Source organism: Pseudophryne corroboree, chromosome 2 (genome assembly GCF_028390025.1).
Source record: "Pseudophryne corroboree isolate aPseCor3 chromosome 2, aPseCor3.hap2, whole genome shotgun sequence".
NCBI lineage: Eukaryota > Metazoa > Chordata > Amphibia > Anura > Myobatrachidae > Pseudophryne > Pseudophryne corroboree.
Window position 1 is genome coordinate 414,771,691 of NC_086445.1, and position 18,422 is coordinate 414,790,112.

At 37.6% G+C, this 18,422-nt stretch overlaps 1 protein-coding gene across 12 annotated transcripts in view; it reads right to left on the reverse strand.

Annotated features, from left to right (window-relative positions):
* The window catches only part of DMD (dystrophin), a 3,641,189-nt gene that overhangs the window by 1,964,401 nt on the left and 1,658,366 nt on the right, over positions 1 to 18,422 (reverse strand). For all 12 annotated transcript variants that reach the window (XR_010221499.1, XM_063953479.1, XM_063953476.1 and 9 more), the window contains one exon: positions 8,856 to 9,028. Coding sequence is in view for 11 of the 12 variants with exons in the window: in XM_063953479.1 (XP_063809549.1) it covers positions 8,856 to 9,028 (173 nt within the window). In the remaining variant the exon portion in view is untranslated. The remainder of the gene's footprint in view (positions 1 to 8,855; positions 9,029 to 18,422) is intronic.

Sequence of the window (18,422 nt, forward strand, 5' to 3'; positions counted from 1 at the left end):
CCCCACTAGCCTGAGAGGGTACACTGCACTGAGTACACTGCAGTGAACCCCCTGGAGAAGAGGAAGACTGTGCCTTACATGAAACACACTATTTGTCTGACATACTGTGACAGTGACAGCTCACACACACAGGAAAAAGTTAAATGCACAATTAACCCACAAAGAGCCCTTCAAGAGAGACACAGATATAGCCTGGAGCCAGCACACAGTGCCCTACTGCTAATGCCAAGCTTAGCCAGGTCGCAGACTAAGTCTCCAGATTGGGGACTAATGGGGTCATGGGGTCATTCCGAGTTGATTGCTAGCTGCCGTTGTTCGCAGCGCAGCGATCAGGCTAAAAATCGGCATTTCTGCGCATGCATATGCACCACAATGCGCACGCACGACATACAGGTACAAAGGCCTAGCGAAGCTTTCAGTCACACGGCACAGCAGGAAGATTGACATGAAGTGAGTGTTTCTGGGTGGCAACTGACCATTTTTAGGGAGTGCTTAGAAAAATGCAGGTGTGTCGGGGAAAACGCAAGCGTGGCTGGGCAAATGCTGGGTGGGTGTGTGACATCAAAAGCCATCCCACCATCGTTAGAATCAATGCATATGAAGAGTAACTACAGGGCTGGTCTTGTTTCCACAAAAAGACTTTGCAGGCGCTCTGCTGCACAAGCGTTCGCACTTCTGCAAAGCAAAAATACACTCCCCAGTAGGTATCAGCAAAGTGTTTGCATGGCTGCTAAAAACTGCTAGTGAGCGATCAACACGGAATGACCCCCTTAGTACACTAGTAAGCGCTCCCCCCTGCTATGACCCCCTGGGACCGCTGAGGTAATTTGGAGTCTCTCTGGAGGAGCTGCGCATCCCTGTCAGTCAGCGTCTGTGTCCACTGCAGAGGGAAAATGGTGCAGGTGAGCTGCTGGATCCACTTATAGTGAAGCCCCACCCCCTCAATGGCGCGTGGTCTTCCCGCTTTTTTATACTGGCTGAGGTAATTTTTAGTGCTTAAAATGGAGTTAGTCACCTCTTACGTCTGTAATGCCAGTCTGGGTACTGTGTACACACGTAGTGTACTTATATTAAGTTCACTGCCTCAGAAGCGGTGCATCCGCACTGTGTACGGAGTCTGGAGACTCTGCTGCACTAGTTAGAAGCCATGCGTCTCTGTACCCTCATGATGCCATAATGGCCGGCAACCCGCTAACCAGGACGCCGGCTTAGTACTCACCACTCTTCTATCTTCTGGCTCTGTTTGGGGTGGCGGTGTGCTGTGGGAACGTACGCTGGCTGTGGTGGGGGCATGCAAATAGTTCCCTCAGGAGTTAGTGTCCTGACAGCGGGTAACGGGACCATTAACCCTTCAAGAGGTTGGATCTTTCCCCCCCTAAATCCCATGAAGCAGGCAGGCTGGTGCCATCTAGTCCTGCCTGAAAATAACAAACATACAAAATAAATGCAGAAAACTCTTCAGGAACTTCTATGCGACATGACCGGCTCAACCGGGCACATTTTCTAAACTGAGTCTGGTAGGATGGGCATAGAGGGAGAAGCCAGCACACACTATCAATTCTTAAAGTGCCCAAGGCTCTTAGTGGACCCGCCTCTACCCATGGTACTAAATGGATTCCCAGTATCCTCTAGGACGTAAGAGAAATAATATGTAACAATTAAATAAATGTTATAAGAGGTTGATTAATGTAACTGGGAATAACTTTAAATAGAGTGCTGTTTAAATACATGAGCTTCTCTACAATGCTGGAACACTAACTTGAAATGCTGATGAATTCAAATAGCGTTATATATCTATAATTGGTATATCTTATTATTGATGTATGAATAATATCTTCATATATTGCTGTACATTAAATGTATATGTAGGATCCAGCATCAGGTGCTCTCTAATATACTGTACAGATTATTCACTAGGTTAAAAATTATCACATAGATGTCCTAAAATCTGTCACATATAAGTTGTACTAGGCACGTTGATCATTAAGCCTTTCCAGGGTTGTTAAATGAGCACACACGTGTTGTGGCTGGCCAATCTCAGTATGGCCATCTTAGTATGAGCCTTTATCTTGAGGCTTTACTATAGATAGATCCCATGGCCCTATGTGGGCACTTCCTTTATGTAGTGTTAGGACTGCTGTTATCAGAGAAGCCTTGACACAGCGCTAAACATGTCTTTGAAAACGCATGTGAACAATTTCTCTGAAACTCTATTACCAGATAGGTTCAGGTATGGTTACAGGTATTTTTTAGTGTGCTGGGGGATACCAGGGGTCTTACAGCAGGTTTGCTGTTTGTTTGTGACCCCCAGTGTTCTAGCTGAGAGCAGATTTGTCAATTCTATACATTGTCTATATGTTTACATATAAATCTATAATCTATAACCCAGTTACTCTGCTCTAAGTAGATGCACAATGAGAAATAATAAGACACCTGGTATATTCAGTATAAATACTTATTTAAGGAAGGACTGCAATAAATATTGCTGGAAATGATGGGTTCATTTTCCTGTCCCAGACGTAAGCTAGAATGTAATGAAGCTCCGGATTACTATGCATACTAATGAAAACACAAAATTTGTTCAATCGTTCAAAAGATTTTCTGATTAACTACATGCATTTCAATTCGCAGATGAATCCTTGGATAATAAGATCTGATTTCTGATTGTGAGATGAATATAGCCTAAAAAGAAACTGCACAAAGCAACAGACAATCAGAACACAAATAAATCAGAGCAGAGTAAAATAATATAAAATAGATAACATAACTGAACACTAAATAAATAAATATACATGTGTTATTTTTATATATATATATATATATATATATATATATAAAAAGCACTACATCAATAATAGTTTCATATTTTTTTAACATCATGTGGATTTTGCTGGATTTTGTTATGAAAGCATAACAGTTTCCAGTGACACCCAAACTGCTTTATATTATATTTGAATTGACGGAAAAATGGTTATGGAAACTTCCTTTACAGTCTAAACAAGTTTTCTTTATATATGAGTTAGAACCAAAAACTTCCATCACCAAACACTTTGGATTCAGTGCCCATGATCCTTTCTTAAGTAACCTTCTCTCCCCACTTTCTATATGGTAGTCCCACATCATCAAGTGCTGGCAACAGCGCTGAATCAGATGCTTTTTCCACACTGCATCAACTAGCCATGGCATCCTAAGAGATATGCAGCCTTCAAAATCTCTCATATAGTGTAAATGTCAATGGTGTAAACCTCTAACTTCTCATCACTACAAATATGCTGCTATCACTGTTATCAGAAAGCTCTAGAAACTGTGAAACAATCTTATTTCTAATCTGTCATGTCATGTGTCATGTCATGCTTAGGCTTCAAATCCCAAACAATTTTTTTAACACATTCACATCTTTTCCAACTCTCATACCCTATTCATCTAATAACCATCACTTCATGGACAAGATTGGGAAGATACAACATAAACTGAGTTAATCTTTATGGAGCAACAACTGACTCAATTACTTCCCTGAACCTTTTGGTATCTTCTGTTTGATCCAAAAAAGAATGATAGTATAATCTCTCCTGCTCGTCTCCCTTTACTGACTGTTCAGTTAACCATACCTTATTTCTGCTTCTCCCATCTCAGCATTAAATAATATCTGTAATATACCTTGGGCTCTTGTATGGCTCACCTGCCACAGTGTAACCTTTTTAGTGCACCCAACATGGCTGCCTCATCTGGGATGCTTGTGGATGGGATGATAAATGCATGGACCTGGCAGTCATTTTGGGACCTTACTCCTAGCGTTAAGATGCTGCAACCACTTATTCTGTGTCATCTCTTATAGGTGACTTATTCCACCCAGGGAAATCCTACATAGTGCGCTCAAGATGGCTGCCTCACCTCTAACCTTTGATGGGTAGAATATATAACCCCTGGAAATTTTTACCAAAAAATGTCTGCACCAACCCTATACTATGTACTCTCTCTGTTTTGTTATTTAATTAGTTTTGTGCTGTTCTCTACTTACTGTAAATCTTTTGTGCAGTTTTTAATCCCTGTAAAGTGATTTTGAGTCCTGCTGGAGAAAAGCACTATATAAATAAAATAATAATTATTATTATTTATTCTCAGATTTTTAAAGAGTGCAGTGATTACCCCTATTCTGAAACAAAAAAAAAATGTGACGCAGACTCTCTATCCGATTACCATCCCATCTTTCAACTACCATTCTCCTCCAAATTTCTTGAGAGGTTTGTCTACACTAACTTCACATGCCTAATTTGCTCACACAGACAATCTGCTTTTAATAAAATCAGTGCTTTACTGTAAATCTAAAGACCAATGCTGGACCTCTCTGCTGCATTTGACATCATTGACAAGTCTCCTCTCAAACAACTCTAAATTTCCTAGGTCTTCAAAGTACTGTTATGTGCTGGTTCTCATTGTACATATTCCTCTTAAATCCTATTTGTGGCAAATGCAACTCATTTGTCACATATAGTGTGCCCGCTTCCATTGGACTGTATGGTGCATACGCAATCTACGACTAGACACAGAGGTTGAGAATAGCAGCTGCCACGATGCGTATGCATGTGGTGCTTGAAAACTTATAAGATGATCATGGACATGTACTTACCAAATCCCTGTCTCAGTTTCCCTGGATCCACTTTTGCAATTAGTTAAGAGTATCACAAGGCCCTCTATTACACCATCCATACCTTTTATCTTGGAAAACTAATAAGTGCCTTTGAATTTGAGCATCACTTATATGAGGATGATACCCAAACATAGCTATCCTATCAGTATCTATGCCCATCTCTGTAATTCCACTTACTAGAGATGTGCGGTTTGGTTTTCCTGAAATACGAACACAACTGAACTTAGGGGTTACAAGTCGAATTGAGTCCCAGTTCGAAATCACTTTGGGGTTCCAAGTGGAACTGAGTCTGAGCTTGTGTCTGTTGTCAGCTCGGAACACAAATTTAAAAATCAAACTTGGGTTTTGGATAGCATGTAAACAGGTCCAAATTACATGATTTTATCTGTTTTTATTGATTTTTATCAATGATTTTTTTTTTGCGATTTTAAACCAAACCAAAATCTGAATCCAAACCAAAACACTTGAGGGTGATTTTGCCAAAACCAGCATTAAAACATGATGAAATACTGTACAGTTGAACCAAATTCAAAACGGTTGTATGTGCACATCTATACCACTCACTGAATGTCTTTCTGCCATTTCACCATGAATGTCTTTTTAGCATCTTAAACTCAATTTTTCAAACTGAGCAGATATCCCCACATGTAAACAGCAGTTACATATCTGATATCTTTATATATGTGAATAATAAACTATATATATGACAAAGCTGTTAATATATGCAATCACAATTTCCTGCTTTAAATATTGCAGCTCACTTCTGCTCTTCCCTTAGCTACATTTTCACATCTCCACTCTATTTAGAGCACAACTGTTAGACTAATTTTCCTTGCAAAATATTCTACTGCTTCTCTGCTGTGTCAAATAAGAGTGAACACAAATGTAATGAAATATAAAAGGTATTAAATAAACACATAAATAGCATTTAACACTTTAAATGTTGCGCACTTCCTGGTATTCACCACCCCATATGGTGCAACCTACAATTCTGACATGCAAGCATTTGCAGATGTGGTATTTTAGGAGTACTGTAACTTCTTGTTCTGTATTATCCTTCCGATGTGGACAAATGAAAATATGAGCTTATGATTGGCAATAGTTCACTATTGTGATGTAAATATAGAACACAGTTTAGTATTCTTTTTCCTCAGCCACCACCAGAATTAATACATACTAGTGAATCAGTATCCACTGAGTATAAAAAAGGGGGATATAATGTTTAAAAACATGATAACTGGTAAGTTTGAAGTTTATTGTGGCCATAATAGGTAGAGCATCATGCAATTAATGAATGTACTCATAGTCTTATCAATCCTCCCAAGCCATTTGGTATATATCCACTGGGGTTGTGGCTGTGCTCTACTCTTACTCAGTGTAATACCAGCAAAGCTGCAATAAGTGTCTCAGAGCGCATAAATACAGGGACACTGTGGCTCTTGTAAGTGGCTTTGCCAAAGTAGATATCTGTTATCAGACGGAAATCCCTCAATCCCCAGAACTGTGTGAAGCTGTTGTCAGTGTCCCAAGGTGTATAGAGACCTGAACACTGTAGTTCTCACATGTGACTTTTGCCAAGTGAATGCTTATCATTCTGGGGGAATTCCCCTCAGTCTCCAATGCCCTATAAGGACAGTGGCCTCCACAATTTAGAATTCATATGTGCACTATAGAGTGATCAGCTCATCTGGATGCATTTCTCAGCCCTTCTCAATTTTATCAGAGGGAATGGTATCCTTGTCATTGGGAATCAGTGTCCCAACTTTCTGAGTGAGCAGCATTGGTTTGATTTGAGGAGCACCTGATTTTGTGGTTTTCTTTATGGTGGTTGCCTGTATTTTACCAAATCAAATATAAAATATATCTACTAAAGCTATTCGCAAAGCTGCACCAATTTCAATTCCCTCCTTATGGGGTACAATTATCGCAATACACATTTTTAATGTGTATGTGATAAATATTTTTTGCATCAATATGCTCTTGCCAAGAGACAGACTCCAATAAGAGCTGAAGCTTATGCTATCACTTTGCCTCCTGGTTCACCATCTGTAGACATACTGCGTATTCGCAGCAGTTGTCTTATGCATGCATCACTGATGGCACATGGAGAGGGATCCATAGAGACTCTCTGGGTTGATTTGCAGTTGGATATGGAGGGACCTCTATGGTACATTTGGGGATCCTCAAACAAAATAAATTATGATTTGGGGGGATATCCTGACAAAATGAATTGATAAACAGGCCTCCTTGTCTCAAGTTATCTCCCAAGTTAGCACCTCCAATCTTCCCAAGATCAACGCGTCTCATTTAAATTCATTTCCTGCACCCATTGCAGATTACAAGACTTTTTTCCTTGGTGGAATTTCTTCTCTATTAATTTAAGACTGTTCCATTGCCATCAAACATTGAAGTATGACTTGAAATTTTCCTGAAGGACCTTATTTACTTTTTCCACAAGTGTGCCTATAATCTATATGGCACATAACACTTCCACTTTTGAAAGAAACCATGTCAAACTGTTTTGTGTGACCACAGTATTGTGGACAAAGATGGAAATGTGCATGCCAGCATAAACATTGAATTTTTTTTTAACAGTTATTAATAGAATACATTTATTTTAATTAGATTTTATTTATTTAGATATATTAATTGATTTATTTGTTTTTATGAATGACAAATAATTTTAATATGGGATAGCACTTCACCCAGAGGATCTCTGGCCCTATATTTTGTTTTTTGGCTTTTGTTATTTACATTTATTTATTTTAGTGGTTTCTTTAGCATGTGTATTTATCTGTAAATATTTATGCTGTTCTAATTTATTTGTTTATACTTTTGTAGTAAACAATTATGCATTTTGTAATTTAATAAATACTATGTTTATTGATTTCAATTTCAATATTACTTAGAACCTTTTTGATAATGCAATGCTAGTTGATCTAACTTGAATATTTTCTACTGTAATTAGACATATGTTGTCCTTTTAATGCAATCTAATTACCTTTAACCTCTCATAAGTATATAAAACCTTACTGTGTCACCCTAGCCAGTAAGTTTCATTCCCCTAAGTAAGTGGTTAGAGAACCATGAAACAGATGAAATTTGCTGATGAACTACAGTCATTTACACAGACTGAGTTCATTGCAGAAAGGAGGAGAGAAAAAAAGACAAATACACTGTGCATGGACTGTTAACTCCACCTGCTGCACTGTTTAATGACTGAATTTCATCTTTATTAAATTGTTATTTTATCACACTTTGTGAAGAAGTCTAATGTAATATTTACTACTGGGCAGTACAGATTATTTGGGCAGTACGGATGGTGTAATGGTTAGCATTACTGCCTCACAGTACTGAGGTCATGGGTTCGATTCCCACGAATGCCCTAAGTGTGCGGAGTTTGTATATTCTCCCCATACTTGCGTGGGTTACCTCCGGGCACTCCGGATTCCTCCCACAATCCAAAAATATACTGGTAAGTTAATTGTCTCAAAACAAAAAAATTAACCCTAGCATGAATGTGTCTGTGTGTACATGTGATAGGGAATACATAGAGATTGTAAGCTCCACTGGGACAGGGACTGATGTGAATGGGCAAATATTCTCTGTAAAGCGCTGCAGAATGTGTGTGTGCTATATAAATAACTGGTTATAAATAAATAAATCTTACTGTTCTCTAACCTCACTTTGCAATTATTTATTTGAATTGAATAACACAGTAAGTACTATGTGGTGTCTGATGCGGAGTTTGGACGCTTTTGTATAAAAAAAACACAGACATGAATACACGCATTTACAAACTGTATATGTACAGAGTTGGGCAGATCTTAATATTAGCAAATCTGCATAATTGCATTTGAATGTTTAAAACATGATGATACACTATTCAGTGAATCTTCATGCTATTAACACAACAGTCATCAACATCATCTGGTGCCTACCAGCCTAGCCCATGAGCACTGGTGCTGGGATCACTTTAAGTGGCAGCCATCATATGTTTCTAATGTATTTATGTTAAACTTCTTTTTTTTCTTTTTAACACTATTTATTGTTATACTCATAGGTGCTGATCAGCAACTGCTGAAAGGTGTATATGCAGCAGCCATGTCTAGGCCTACTATATATGTATGAACATTTAATATTTCTAACCAATTTCTAAGAGTGCAGTAACATTGTGTAATAATGACTTAGTCAAATAAAAACTTACTCTTGCCGATCATTGTACAACTTGTTGACGTTTTCCCACTGGTAACAAACTTCAGACAGTTTTTCTTGAATCTTCTCATTTTCTTTTGGTGTAGCAGATTTGAGAACTGCAGTTTTCTTGCTTTGAATGACCATGTTTTGACCTGATAATTTGCCCAGTATTTCTTTTGAGTTCTGCAAAAATATAATAGAACAGATTTTTGTTGTTATTATTATTATTATTATTATTTTTGAAACTGATTTGTGAGTTTTTGGACTTAGCAACAAAATTGTTTCTGAAAGCTACCCTGTCACCCTGAAGTCAAAGAAATTATAGTCATGTTTCAGTGAGTTGTATGATGGAGGCAAACACAATTTTATTGTTAAAGATGAAAAAAAAACTTAAGTAGAATTTAGAATAGTTTAAAACACTTCATACTAGCTGCAAATGGTGAATTTACAAATTTACATATACAGTGCAGCATGAGAGGGTATTCAGACATATGAATTAGCCAACTTTTGCATACTGTGTATAATTATTAGCTGATACTGATACTGTATATCAGCTATAAAGCACCCAGGAAGCACCGGACACAAGTTGGATTAAATGAGCTAACAATGGGGTGCACGAAAAGATGTGATAACAAAAATAACAAAATATATTGATTAAAAAATTAATCAAAGTACAGAGCTTTCACTATATGTGTGTGTGTGTGTGTGTGTGTGTGTGTGTGTGTGTGTGTGTGTGTGTGTCTGCAAGCAAATAATTGGTTATGTTGGTGCAGATAATAATTTTAAAATATATGAATGTGGTATAGCGGATTGGTGTCCAAATCCATTTTCTTGGACTGTTCTGAAAGTATGGATGTTCTATGAATGTATCTATTTTAAACATGGGGGTGGGGGGGATTGCTCTTTCTGTCCCAGGCACCAAAAAGTCTAGTTACAGCTTTGTTCTCTAGCAACATTTGTTAAGTTGAACAACTGAGACAAATCTTTCCCCATTCGGTCATTCCTACTCTAACATTCACAGTAGTAGACATAGCAATTGCTATCACATTGTTAAACATAACATATGTTTGAGGCTCACCTGCACGCTAGCTTTTAATTACACATAATTAACTCCCTGTCCTTCATATGTTTATACAAGCTCTCCACATAGCAGCTGCATCTAAGCATACAGTTATCATGCACTCAAAAAAACACTATGATTAACAAAACAACTAAATAATCATTGCAATAATTACATCCATTGTCATTTTATTTCAACTATAGTACATGCTAATTCTCCACCTTCCTTTTCCTGTGCTCAGACATAGGACAAGTGTTGGTGGAACTCTGACATTGTATCATCAGCATCCTCCACTGCCTCTACTGATAATGACATTTGGGATCAAAACTCAGGAGAGGAGGTGGGACTGTGTGGAGGAGATGGGGCTCAGAAGAAGTGATGGGACTGAGAAAAGAGACGAGGCAGAGTAGAGATGGGTTAAGAAGAGGAGGAAGCACTAAGAAGACGGGGCTGAGAAGAGGAGCATCACAGAGAAACCGCTGACATTGTAAATTCTGGAAGCAGCCCTATTGGGATTGCTAACTCTCCAGACTCTGGACAGACTTCCTGATTACCGGGTTGGCCGAAGCAATCCCAGACCGGTGAAAACTCTAATAAATATGTCCGCCATGCAAAAGATCAGCACACTTTATAATGAAATAATTTATGAATATTTTTGCAATCCAATAATCTGATTGTTTACAGATTTCTCTATTCCCACCAGGGGCAGATTTAGGAGATAGGGCTATCTTAGGCACAAAGGTAATGATCACTCATGACCCCTGAATTTTATTATTTTCATTGTTTAGTTACAAGCTCTAAATTGTTAATTGTCAGTTCAATATAATATAATAATAAAATAAGCCTAGAACGTTTACAAATAATTTTATTTTTATATATACCTATTTACTAAATAGGACAATTTACAAGGACAATCTGTGCATGTTCTTCCCATCCACACTTCACAGAAGATGGTATATGGCATGGAAGGAGAGTGGAAATATTTTGTAGTAACTGGTAAATATCTGACTGGCACTGATAAAACAAGTGTACAAGTGCTACCCTAGGCATGTACATAATGGGAAATTCACTACTCATCCACACCCAATTAACAAAACAACTTTTAAAAAAAAGCACAGAGATGAGATGAACTGTTAAGACTTAGGTAATAATTTCTGTGCTCAAAATAACATATGTACAATGAAATGAAATATTGATGGGGCATCAGGTAGATATCACATACTGAGTATGTTTGAACCCTTACAGGATTAACAGAAAATCAGAGAAATTTCAGAGGCAAATATACCTGCTTACAAAATAAAAACATATTATGAGTATGAGTGAGTATGTATTCAGTAATTTTAGGATGAAGTAAAACACACCACTTGTTTGGATACTACGTCTGTTCATCATTGTTGTGTGTAAAAAATAATAATTCACAATTAACCGAAAAAGTAATATGTTAAACTCAAAAAGAATTATTATTGATTTTGCCCATATGTCTGATTACATCTTTTCTTTCAGCGTGCTTGATCACATACTGTACAATGTTGAACAAAGTAAATTAAACAGGAAAAAAAACACAGCAGTAAAAATAAAACAAAAATTAAGCTCTTATTGATCTTTATCATTTTTAGTAACTGAAAGGCCATAAATGGCACTTCTGCAATGTACAATTGCTTGGGATAACGATAATATCATCATAAAATGTAATGTTTACAATCTGGAATGACCTGAATTATCTGTTTCCCATTCCCAACAAAAAGCCTTGTATGATTCATTAATGATGGTCTGAGAAGATATCACTTAATAAAATTTACAATCATTCTCCCTGTACTTAATTTTACTGTTTCTAAGTTTACTATAACCCAGGGACGGTTAAATAAACAATGCGATTATTTACGCTGACACATTTTTCTATCCTTCAGGCCAATAAAAACTGTAAGGGATAATAATTTTCTTAGCTGCTGTTTATGACCATGAGGGTGACACAACATACTGACATAAACAGATTGCAAGCTTGCAGCATGGAAGATAGTTAGTTCAATGCATTTTCCTGTGCATGATTGCCCTGGGGCTACTCAGTTACTGCCATTTACTTTTATGCCTCAGAGTATGAACAATAGAGATGGAAATATTTATTATGGGATGTGAACATCTGACAATGGAAATTAATGAATAGGGTTTGAAAGCAATAAATCAAAACATGTCAGTTCTTCCATGTAATTGCTAAGAAGCAAAGGTTATTCTATGCGCAAAAAAAATAAAAGCTATATTGATAAAAAATGAGGACAAATCACGCCATCCTCTCATTTCAGTGAAGCTCAAGGAATTTGACTATTTATATAAACTCTCACTTGGACTGTTGTAAAAGAAAACGACTAACCATATAATAACAACAGAAACAAATATGCAATAGCTAGAGGACAAACAGCAAAACTCAACAAGTCATTTTTAAATGTTGTAAACAATATGCACTTTGAATGGTAGCATACAGTTGCTTACATTTCCAAAGCGTTGATATTACAGAGTTTATCTATACAAAGATATCATTACAACGTATCTTAAAACTAGAGATGTGCAGTTCTCCAGAAAACTGAACACACCCGATTTTTGTTGATTCGAATCAAACCAAAACCTGGATCTCCGGAGAATATCCAAACCGAACCCAGTCCCAGTTGAAATCTTCCCACGGTTTGGATTGTAAAAACAACATGATTTTAGCTGTTTTTATCTTTAAAAAAAAAAATCCAGATCCAAAGCCAGTGAGGCAGTTTATGCAAAACCAAAACCCTCTGATGAATTAGAATCAAAACCAGCAAAAATGGTTCAGCACATCTCTACTTAAAATGCCATTATTCCATAAGAAATAAGCAAATTATAGCATTCCCTTATGCTCCAACTGCATCAAGACTGTTAAAAACAGTTTTAGACAAGTGGATTTCCAAGGTAAGTGGACCTTTCATGTTCCAATTTTAATGGGAAGAGGTATTGTGAGAAGAGAGGGTACTGTATGTCAGACAAAGACAAATGTAGTTCATTATGTGTAAATGTTGCGCAGTAAAACAAACATTGCTATAAATATTTTGTAATGTTAGCATTGCTGCAGTGTCATGGTAACCAGGAGGGAATATAGGTATAACTATTATACATGTGTAATGAAAATACCCCTGTTACTTATCTAAGACATCATATTCCTTTCTTCTGTAATTTCTTGGGAAACACCTGAAGCAGGCAGTCACTGTAGGGTGCAAGGGTGCAAAACGTTGTTCCTTTTAAGTGAAGATTGAGGTGTGAGTGTAATGTATGTAGTCACTCAAAGGGAGAAATGTCAACAGTTTCCGCTATTTAGTCTGTCTCAGGTAAAGCACACAGGTGAGTAGGTGACCATGGCCTATAAAGATATACTGTATGGTATGGTCAAAGTAGGGTCCCATCCCATGCCAAGAAATATACACATACTTCATCTCTCTATATACAAAGGGAATGCACCAAGAGTGTGGAATCATCTAGGGTTAAACGTGAATATTGTATGACCCATCCTTACCCTTAAAACATAAATTTATAACCTTTAATTGAGTAGGCTGATAATGTTATACTTGTTCACACTGAGGTGTAAAATCCTTAATGTCATGGAGTCAATTGCAGAGTTGAGTGCAAATTTGGCATACTGTATGTTCTCCTTAACTGCTTACATGGAAATAAATACCTATATTCTCCCCTTATGCACAGTTATCAGCATCTTGCAGCTCATCTGCCCTTATTTGTGCACTTGTTTGCTACTAGTCATCAACATCAGTGCACACTTGCCCCAGCCCATACATCCAGCGTTGGGCATATTTACAGTCAATTCTGCATTGTAACATAGTAACATACTTGGTGAGGTTGAAAAAAGATCAATATAATTTAACCCGAATTATATTGTATTCCCAATTCTATTCAGATAAAAGGTTATATTCTTATATATCTTTTTCCATTAGAAATTTATCTAACACATTTTTAAACGCATTGACTGAGGGGGTCATTCGAGGTTGATCGCTCATTGCCGATTTTCATAACGGAGCGATTAAGGCAAAAATGCGCATGCGCATGGTATGCAGTGTGCATGCGCTAAGTATTTTAGCACAAAACTTAGTAGATTTACTCACAAAATTTTCATCGTTGAAGTGTTCGGAGTGTGATTGACAGGAAGTGGGTGTTTCTGGGCGGAACTGACCATTTTCAGGGAGTGTGCAGAAAAACGCAGGCGTGCCAGGATAAAACGCGGGAGTGTCTGGAGAAACGGGGGAGTGGCTGGCCGAACGCAGGGCATGTTTGTGACATCAAACCAGGAACGAAACGGGCTGAACTGATCGCAGTGTAGGAGTAAGTCTCGAGCTACTCAGAAACTGCTAGGAATTTTCTATTCGCAATTCTGCTAATCTTTCGTTCGCAATTCTGCTAAGCTAAGATACACTCCCAGAGGGCGGCGGCCTAGCGTGTGCAATGCTGCTAAAATCTGCTAGCGAGCGAACAACTCGGAATGACCCCCTGAGTCCGCTATTACAACCTTCTCTGGCAGTGTATTCCTTATTCGTATTGCCCTTACATTGAAGAATCCCTTCCTGTGTGGAGTATGAAATTTCCTCTCCTCAAGCCTTAGCGGGTGTCCACGCATATTTTGTAGAGTTTTCTTAATAAACACATCACCAGATAGCTCCGCATATTGCCACTTTATATATCTGTAAATATTAATCATATCTCATCTTTGCCTGCAGTTCCATTAATATGCCCTCAATTTGCCTATGTAAGAATGCTCTGCTACAGCTCAAGGTATTCTCTGTGGCAATGTGTACGACACTGCAGTGTGAAAACACACTTCTCAATCAGATGCACTGGATGTACCATGCTGCCTCAGACTACTGACTAATATTCTTTTGAGTCACCTTTTAAATAATTAAGCATAGCACTTTAATATCTGCCTTTAAATATTGCTTATTGGAGCCATATTTAATGTATGTATTGTATAAGTTACGAGTGTTGGAGATATCAGGACTGTTCTTACATTTTGTGTCAAGTGGATCATTTTGTAGGGATAAAATATCTGGGAATATATCAGCATACTCTTTCTACCTAGTGAATGTCATTAAAAAATATTGCCTGGCAACAAGAAATATTATATTTATATTTGGGCTAGTAAGGAAACACATTAGTGTGACTAGAATGCATTTACTAGGAATGTCCTGATCTATCCCACATCGGGTACTGGTGGAGAGAGATAAAGTACCAACCAATCAGCGCCTGTCATTTTCCATACAGTCAGTAAAATATCAGAATCCGATTGGCTAGTACTTTATCTTTCTCTAACTTATCTCTCTCTAAGCTATAATAAATCTTCCCCACCGCCAGATATGTGAAGAATAATAACAGAAAGTTAACTTCAAGTCAAAACAATATGTTCTGACATTCAAACAATGGTAAAATATTACAATTGACCTTCTACAAACTTGTCAAAATATATATGTTAGAATTGGTAGATTATTTGTCAAAAAAGCATTTCCAAATAAACATCCCCGTCTGTACTCTCTTTGGATGTTAGCTTATTAGTGTTTAATAAGCTACACTCTTATTCTCATGCCAGTTATTGTTATTATTGGGCATGTGCAAAATTGCATTTTAAGAAAACAGCAATAAATTATTCTACATAGACAAGTAAAAAGAAAAAAATCGCTCTAAGCTATTTTAAGTATGAAAGTGCCAAGGGAAGCTTTGTAACCTGGTTAAGAAAAGAGCATATGACTTTCATTTCTAAGAAAAAAGGATTAGAGAAACCCATTAGCAACTGGAGTGACACTAGCCTTTAGGGAGAAGATCCATCTCAGTGTTTTTGAAGAAGAGAAATCATAGCAATACAGACTCACAGTCCAGTTCATTTTCAGCACCTCAAATTTGCCTTTTACTGACAATCAAAGGACAACACTGGGTATAAAAACCTATTCCCAAATGCTTTCTACATAACCATCTCCTAAATGGTGCACTCTGACAGATTAAATGGAGAAAGTATTCAATCACTGGGAGACCTGGATGGCTGATAACATGATTACTTGAAAACTTAGACGAGTAAGTTGAAGAAAAAAATATAGTTTCTCTTTATAAACAACTACTGTACTTCATTTATTTTATGAGTCAATTGCATCAAAACCCAATTTCAAATTATTAAGGTGTCCCTGTCACTGGGAAACCACATTATTCAAGTCAATCAAATTTTAAAAAAGCTAGTTGTAATCTGTGCTTGCTAATTGTTCCAGAAATGATTGCTTAATTTTCTACTGATATTCTACCAGACAGCCAGTGGCTCCAATATACAAAACAGAGTTAGCGGCACAGAAAGCAAAATAGGCTAAGTGTAAAAAGACGTTGAGGCAAAGGATAAAATGGGCAATACTGTAATTACCGTTAGTTAATATCACCCTGTAGCAGAGGTGGATTCGCCATTGACCTTACTGGGAGAATTCCTTGCAGGCCAGTGGAGTCATGGGTCTGCCTAGCAGCCACCTGAGCATTTTTTCATAGCTCCTATGGTTGGCCCAATACTAATGGATGCTGTAACTGCTTACATATGGCCCCTACAGCGGCTTCTTTTATTCACTCTTATATTTGCAAGAGTATAAGTTAATTTTCATCTCTGAATTTTAGGATAATGTGTGTAAGCTGAATGCTGACTAATATCACCAGGAGTGTACTCCCCTCTGTCCCCATTTCCTGGAAGAACACATAATCCAAAGTCTTTGCTGTAAACTTTAGCCATGGCTACTTTTCCTGGTGGAGAGGAACTGCTGTATGAGAAGGTACAGTGGTAACTTTCTCCCCATTTATTTTGCTTCAGCTGGGCTAGTGAGTGAACTTTCACATTAGCAATGTTGGACTATAACAGGGAACACAAGTGCTGCTGGGGGCTGAACAGGCTTACACAATCTGTGACCAAAGGCTATGTGAGGCATGTAGTTCTCTAACAACTAGAGAACAATATACTTTCTATGTAGCTACTGTGCGTTGTTGGGGTTACTGTTGAATATGGTGGACTTTGGGTTGACTGGGCTTGCTTGATTTTGGAGCATCTCAGTACAGTTGTGGATCTTAATCAAAGGATTCAATAATTTTGCATTCTTGGACTTCCACAGCATAATGAGAGCTAAGACACCTGTGCTGTAGCTGTATTCCTGCAGAATCAGTGTTTTAAGTAAGACTTTACAATTCTTGAATAAACTATAAGAAAATGGCCTCTAGCCATGCCCCCTGTCTGGAAAGAAAATTGATAACCCTACATTTCAGGAACATTCAGGCCTACCCCATACAGTATAGCATGATTCTGCCTAGTTTATCATCAGGGTGCCAGTAGCCTCCATGATCTTTGCGAAACGCCTCCCACATTATTGAAAATACTGCCTCCATGAATAGTTCCTCAACACAACAGGTGCTGACTGCCATTATAAGATGGAACCAGGAGAAATATGTTTTTCATATTGTATGGCGGTCACTAGAATGTTCTCTATATTGTGTGTCAGTAATTGGTATGCTCTATGTTTTGTGTGTGGTCACTTGGATGACCTCTGTTGTATCATGGTAACTGTGATCCTCTGTGTATTCTATGGCAGCCACTTGCATGCTGTCTGTATTGTGTTGTGGCCACAGGATTACCCTGAGTATTATATGGTGATTACTGGATGCTGTCTGTATTGGCTAATTGTCACTGGAATGCATTCAATAGTTAATGGCAGTCACTAGGATACTCTCTCTATTATATATCACTAACAGGCCCAAAGTTTTGGATAGAGGTAGGCAGAAGCTATGTGGTTTATTTGTACTTTTACACTGCTAGGGAAAGTTAATTCTATTAAACTGATGATTCCACTTTCATAGTTTTACCAGGGATGTTTAAAGTTCCCAAGCTGCCCCTGTTTTTTTTGCCAGTGAAGTTGATTTATAGTGTACAAAATGTCTGCTGCTTGGTTCAAAAACAGACCTGTTCCCAACATCCACATGGGTTTTATATAGCAAAAAGGTGGTGCCTGTGGAGGAGCAGAAGTTTTTTCAAGCAAAAGTAAGGAGTTATAAGGGCTTTACTAGCAAAATACTGGGATAGGCATACTAGTTTCACTCATTTTGCATATATTTGCTTTTGTAGTTTGAGATTAATGAGATGAACTAAATGGGTCATTTATTTAATCTCAATCAGAATTTGTACCAGCTCAGTGCTGATGGTTTCCAGCATTTGTCCTATACTGTTTAATGGATAGGCTTCAACAGTGCACTTCCAGGCAATGTCATAAAAATTCACCTAGATGCATGTACATCCCTCAAACAGTAAAGGTAGTCCTGATATCTATTGATTAATTTAAGCAAACCATGATGCTAAACCAATTAGCATTTTAGGGGGGAAATGGAAACATTATTGTAGCCTATACCTACTGTATATGTTTATTTTACATTTCCCAAAATATTAAGGGGCCCATTTATTAATTATCAGGTTTTAGACCAGGCATTTAGAAATTCTTATTG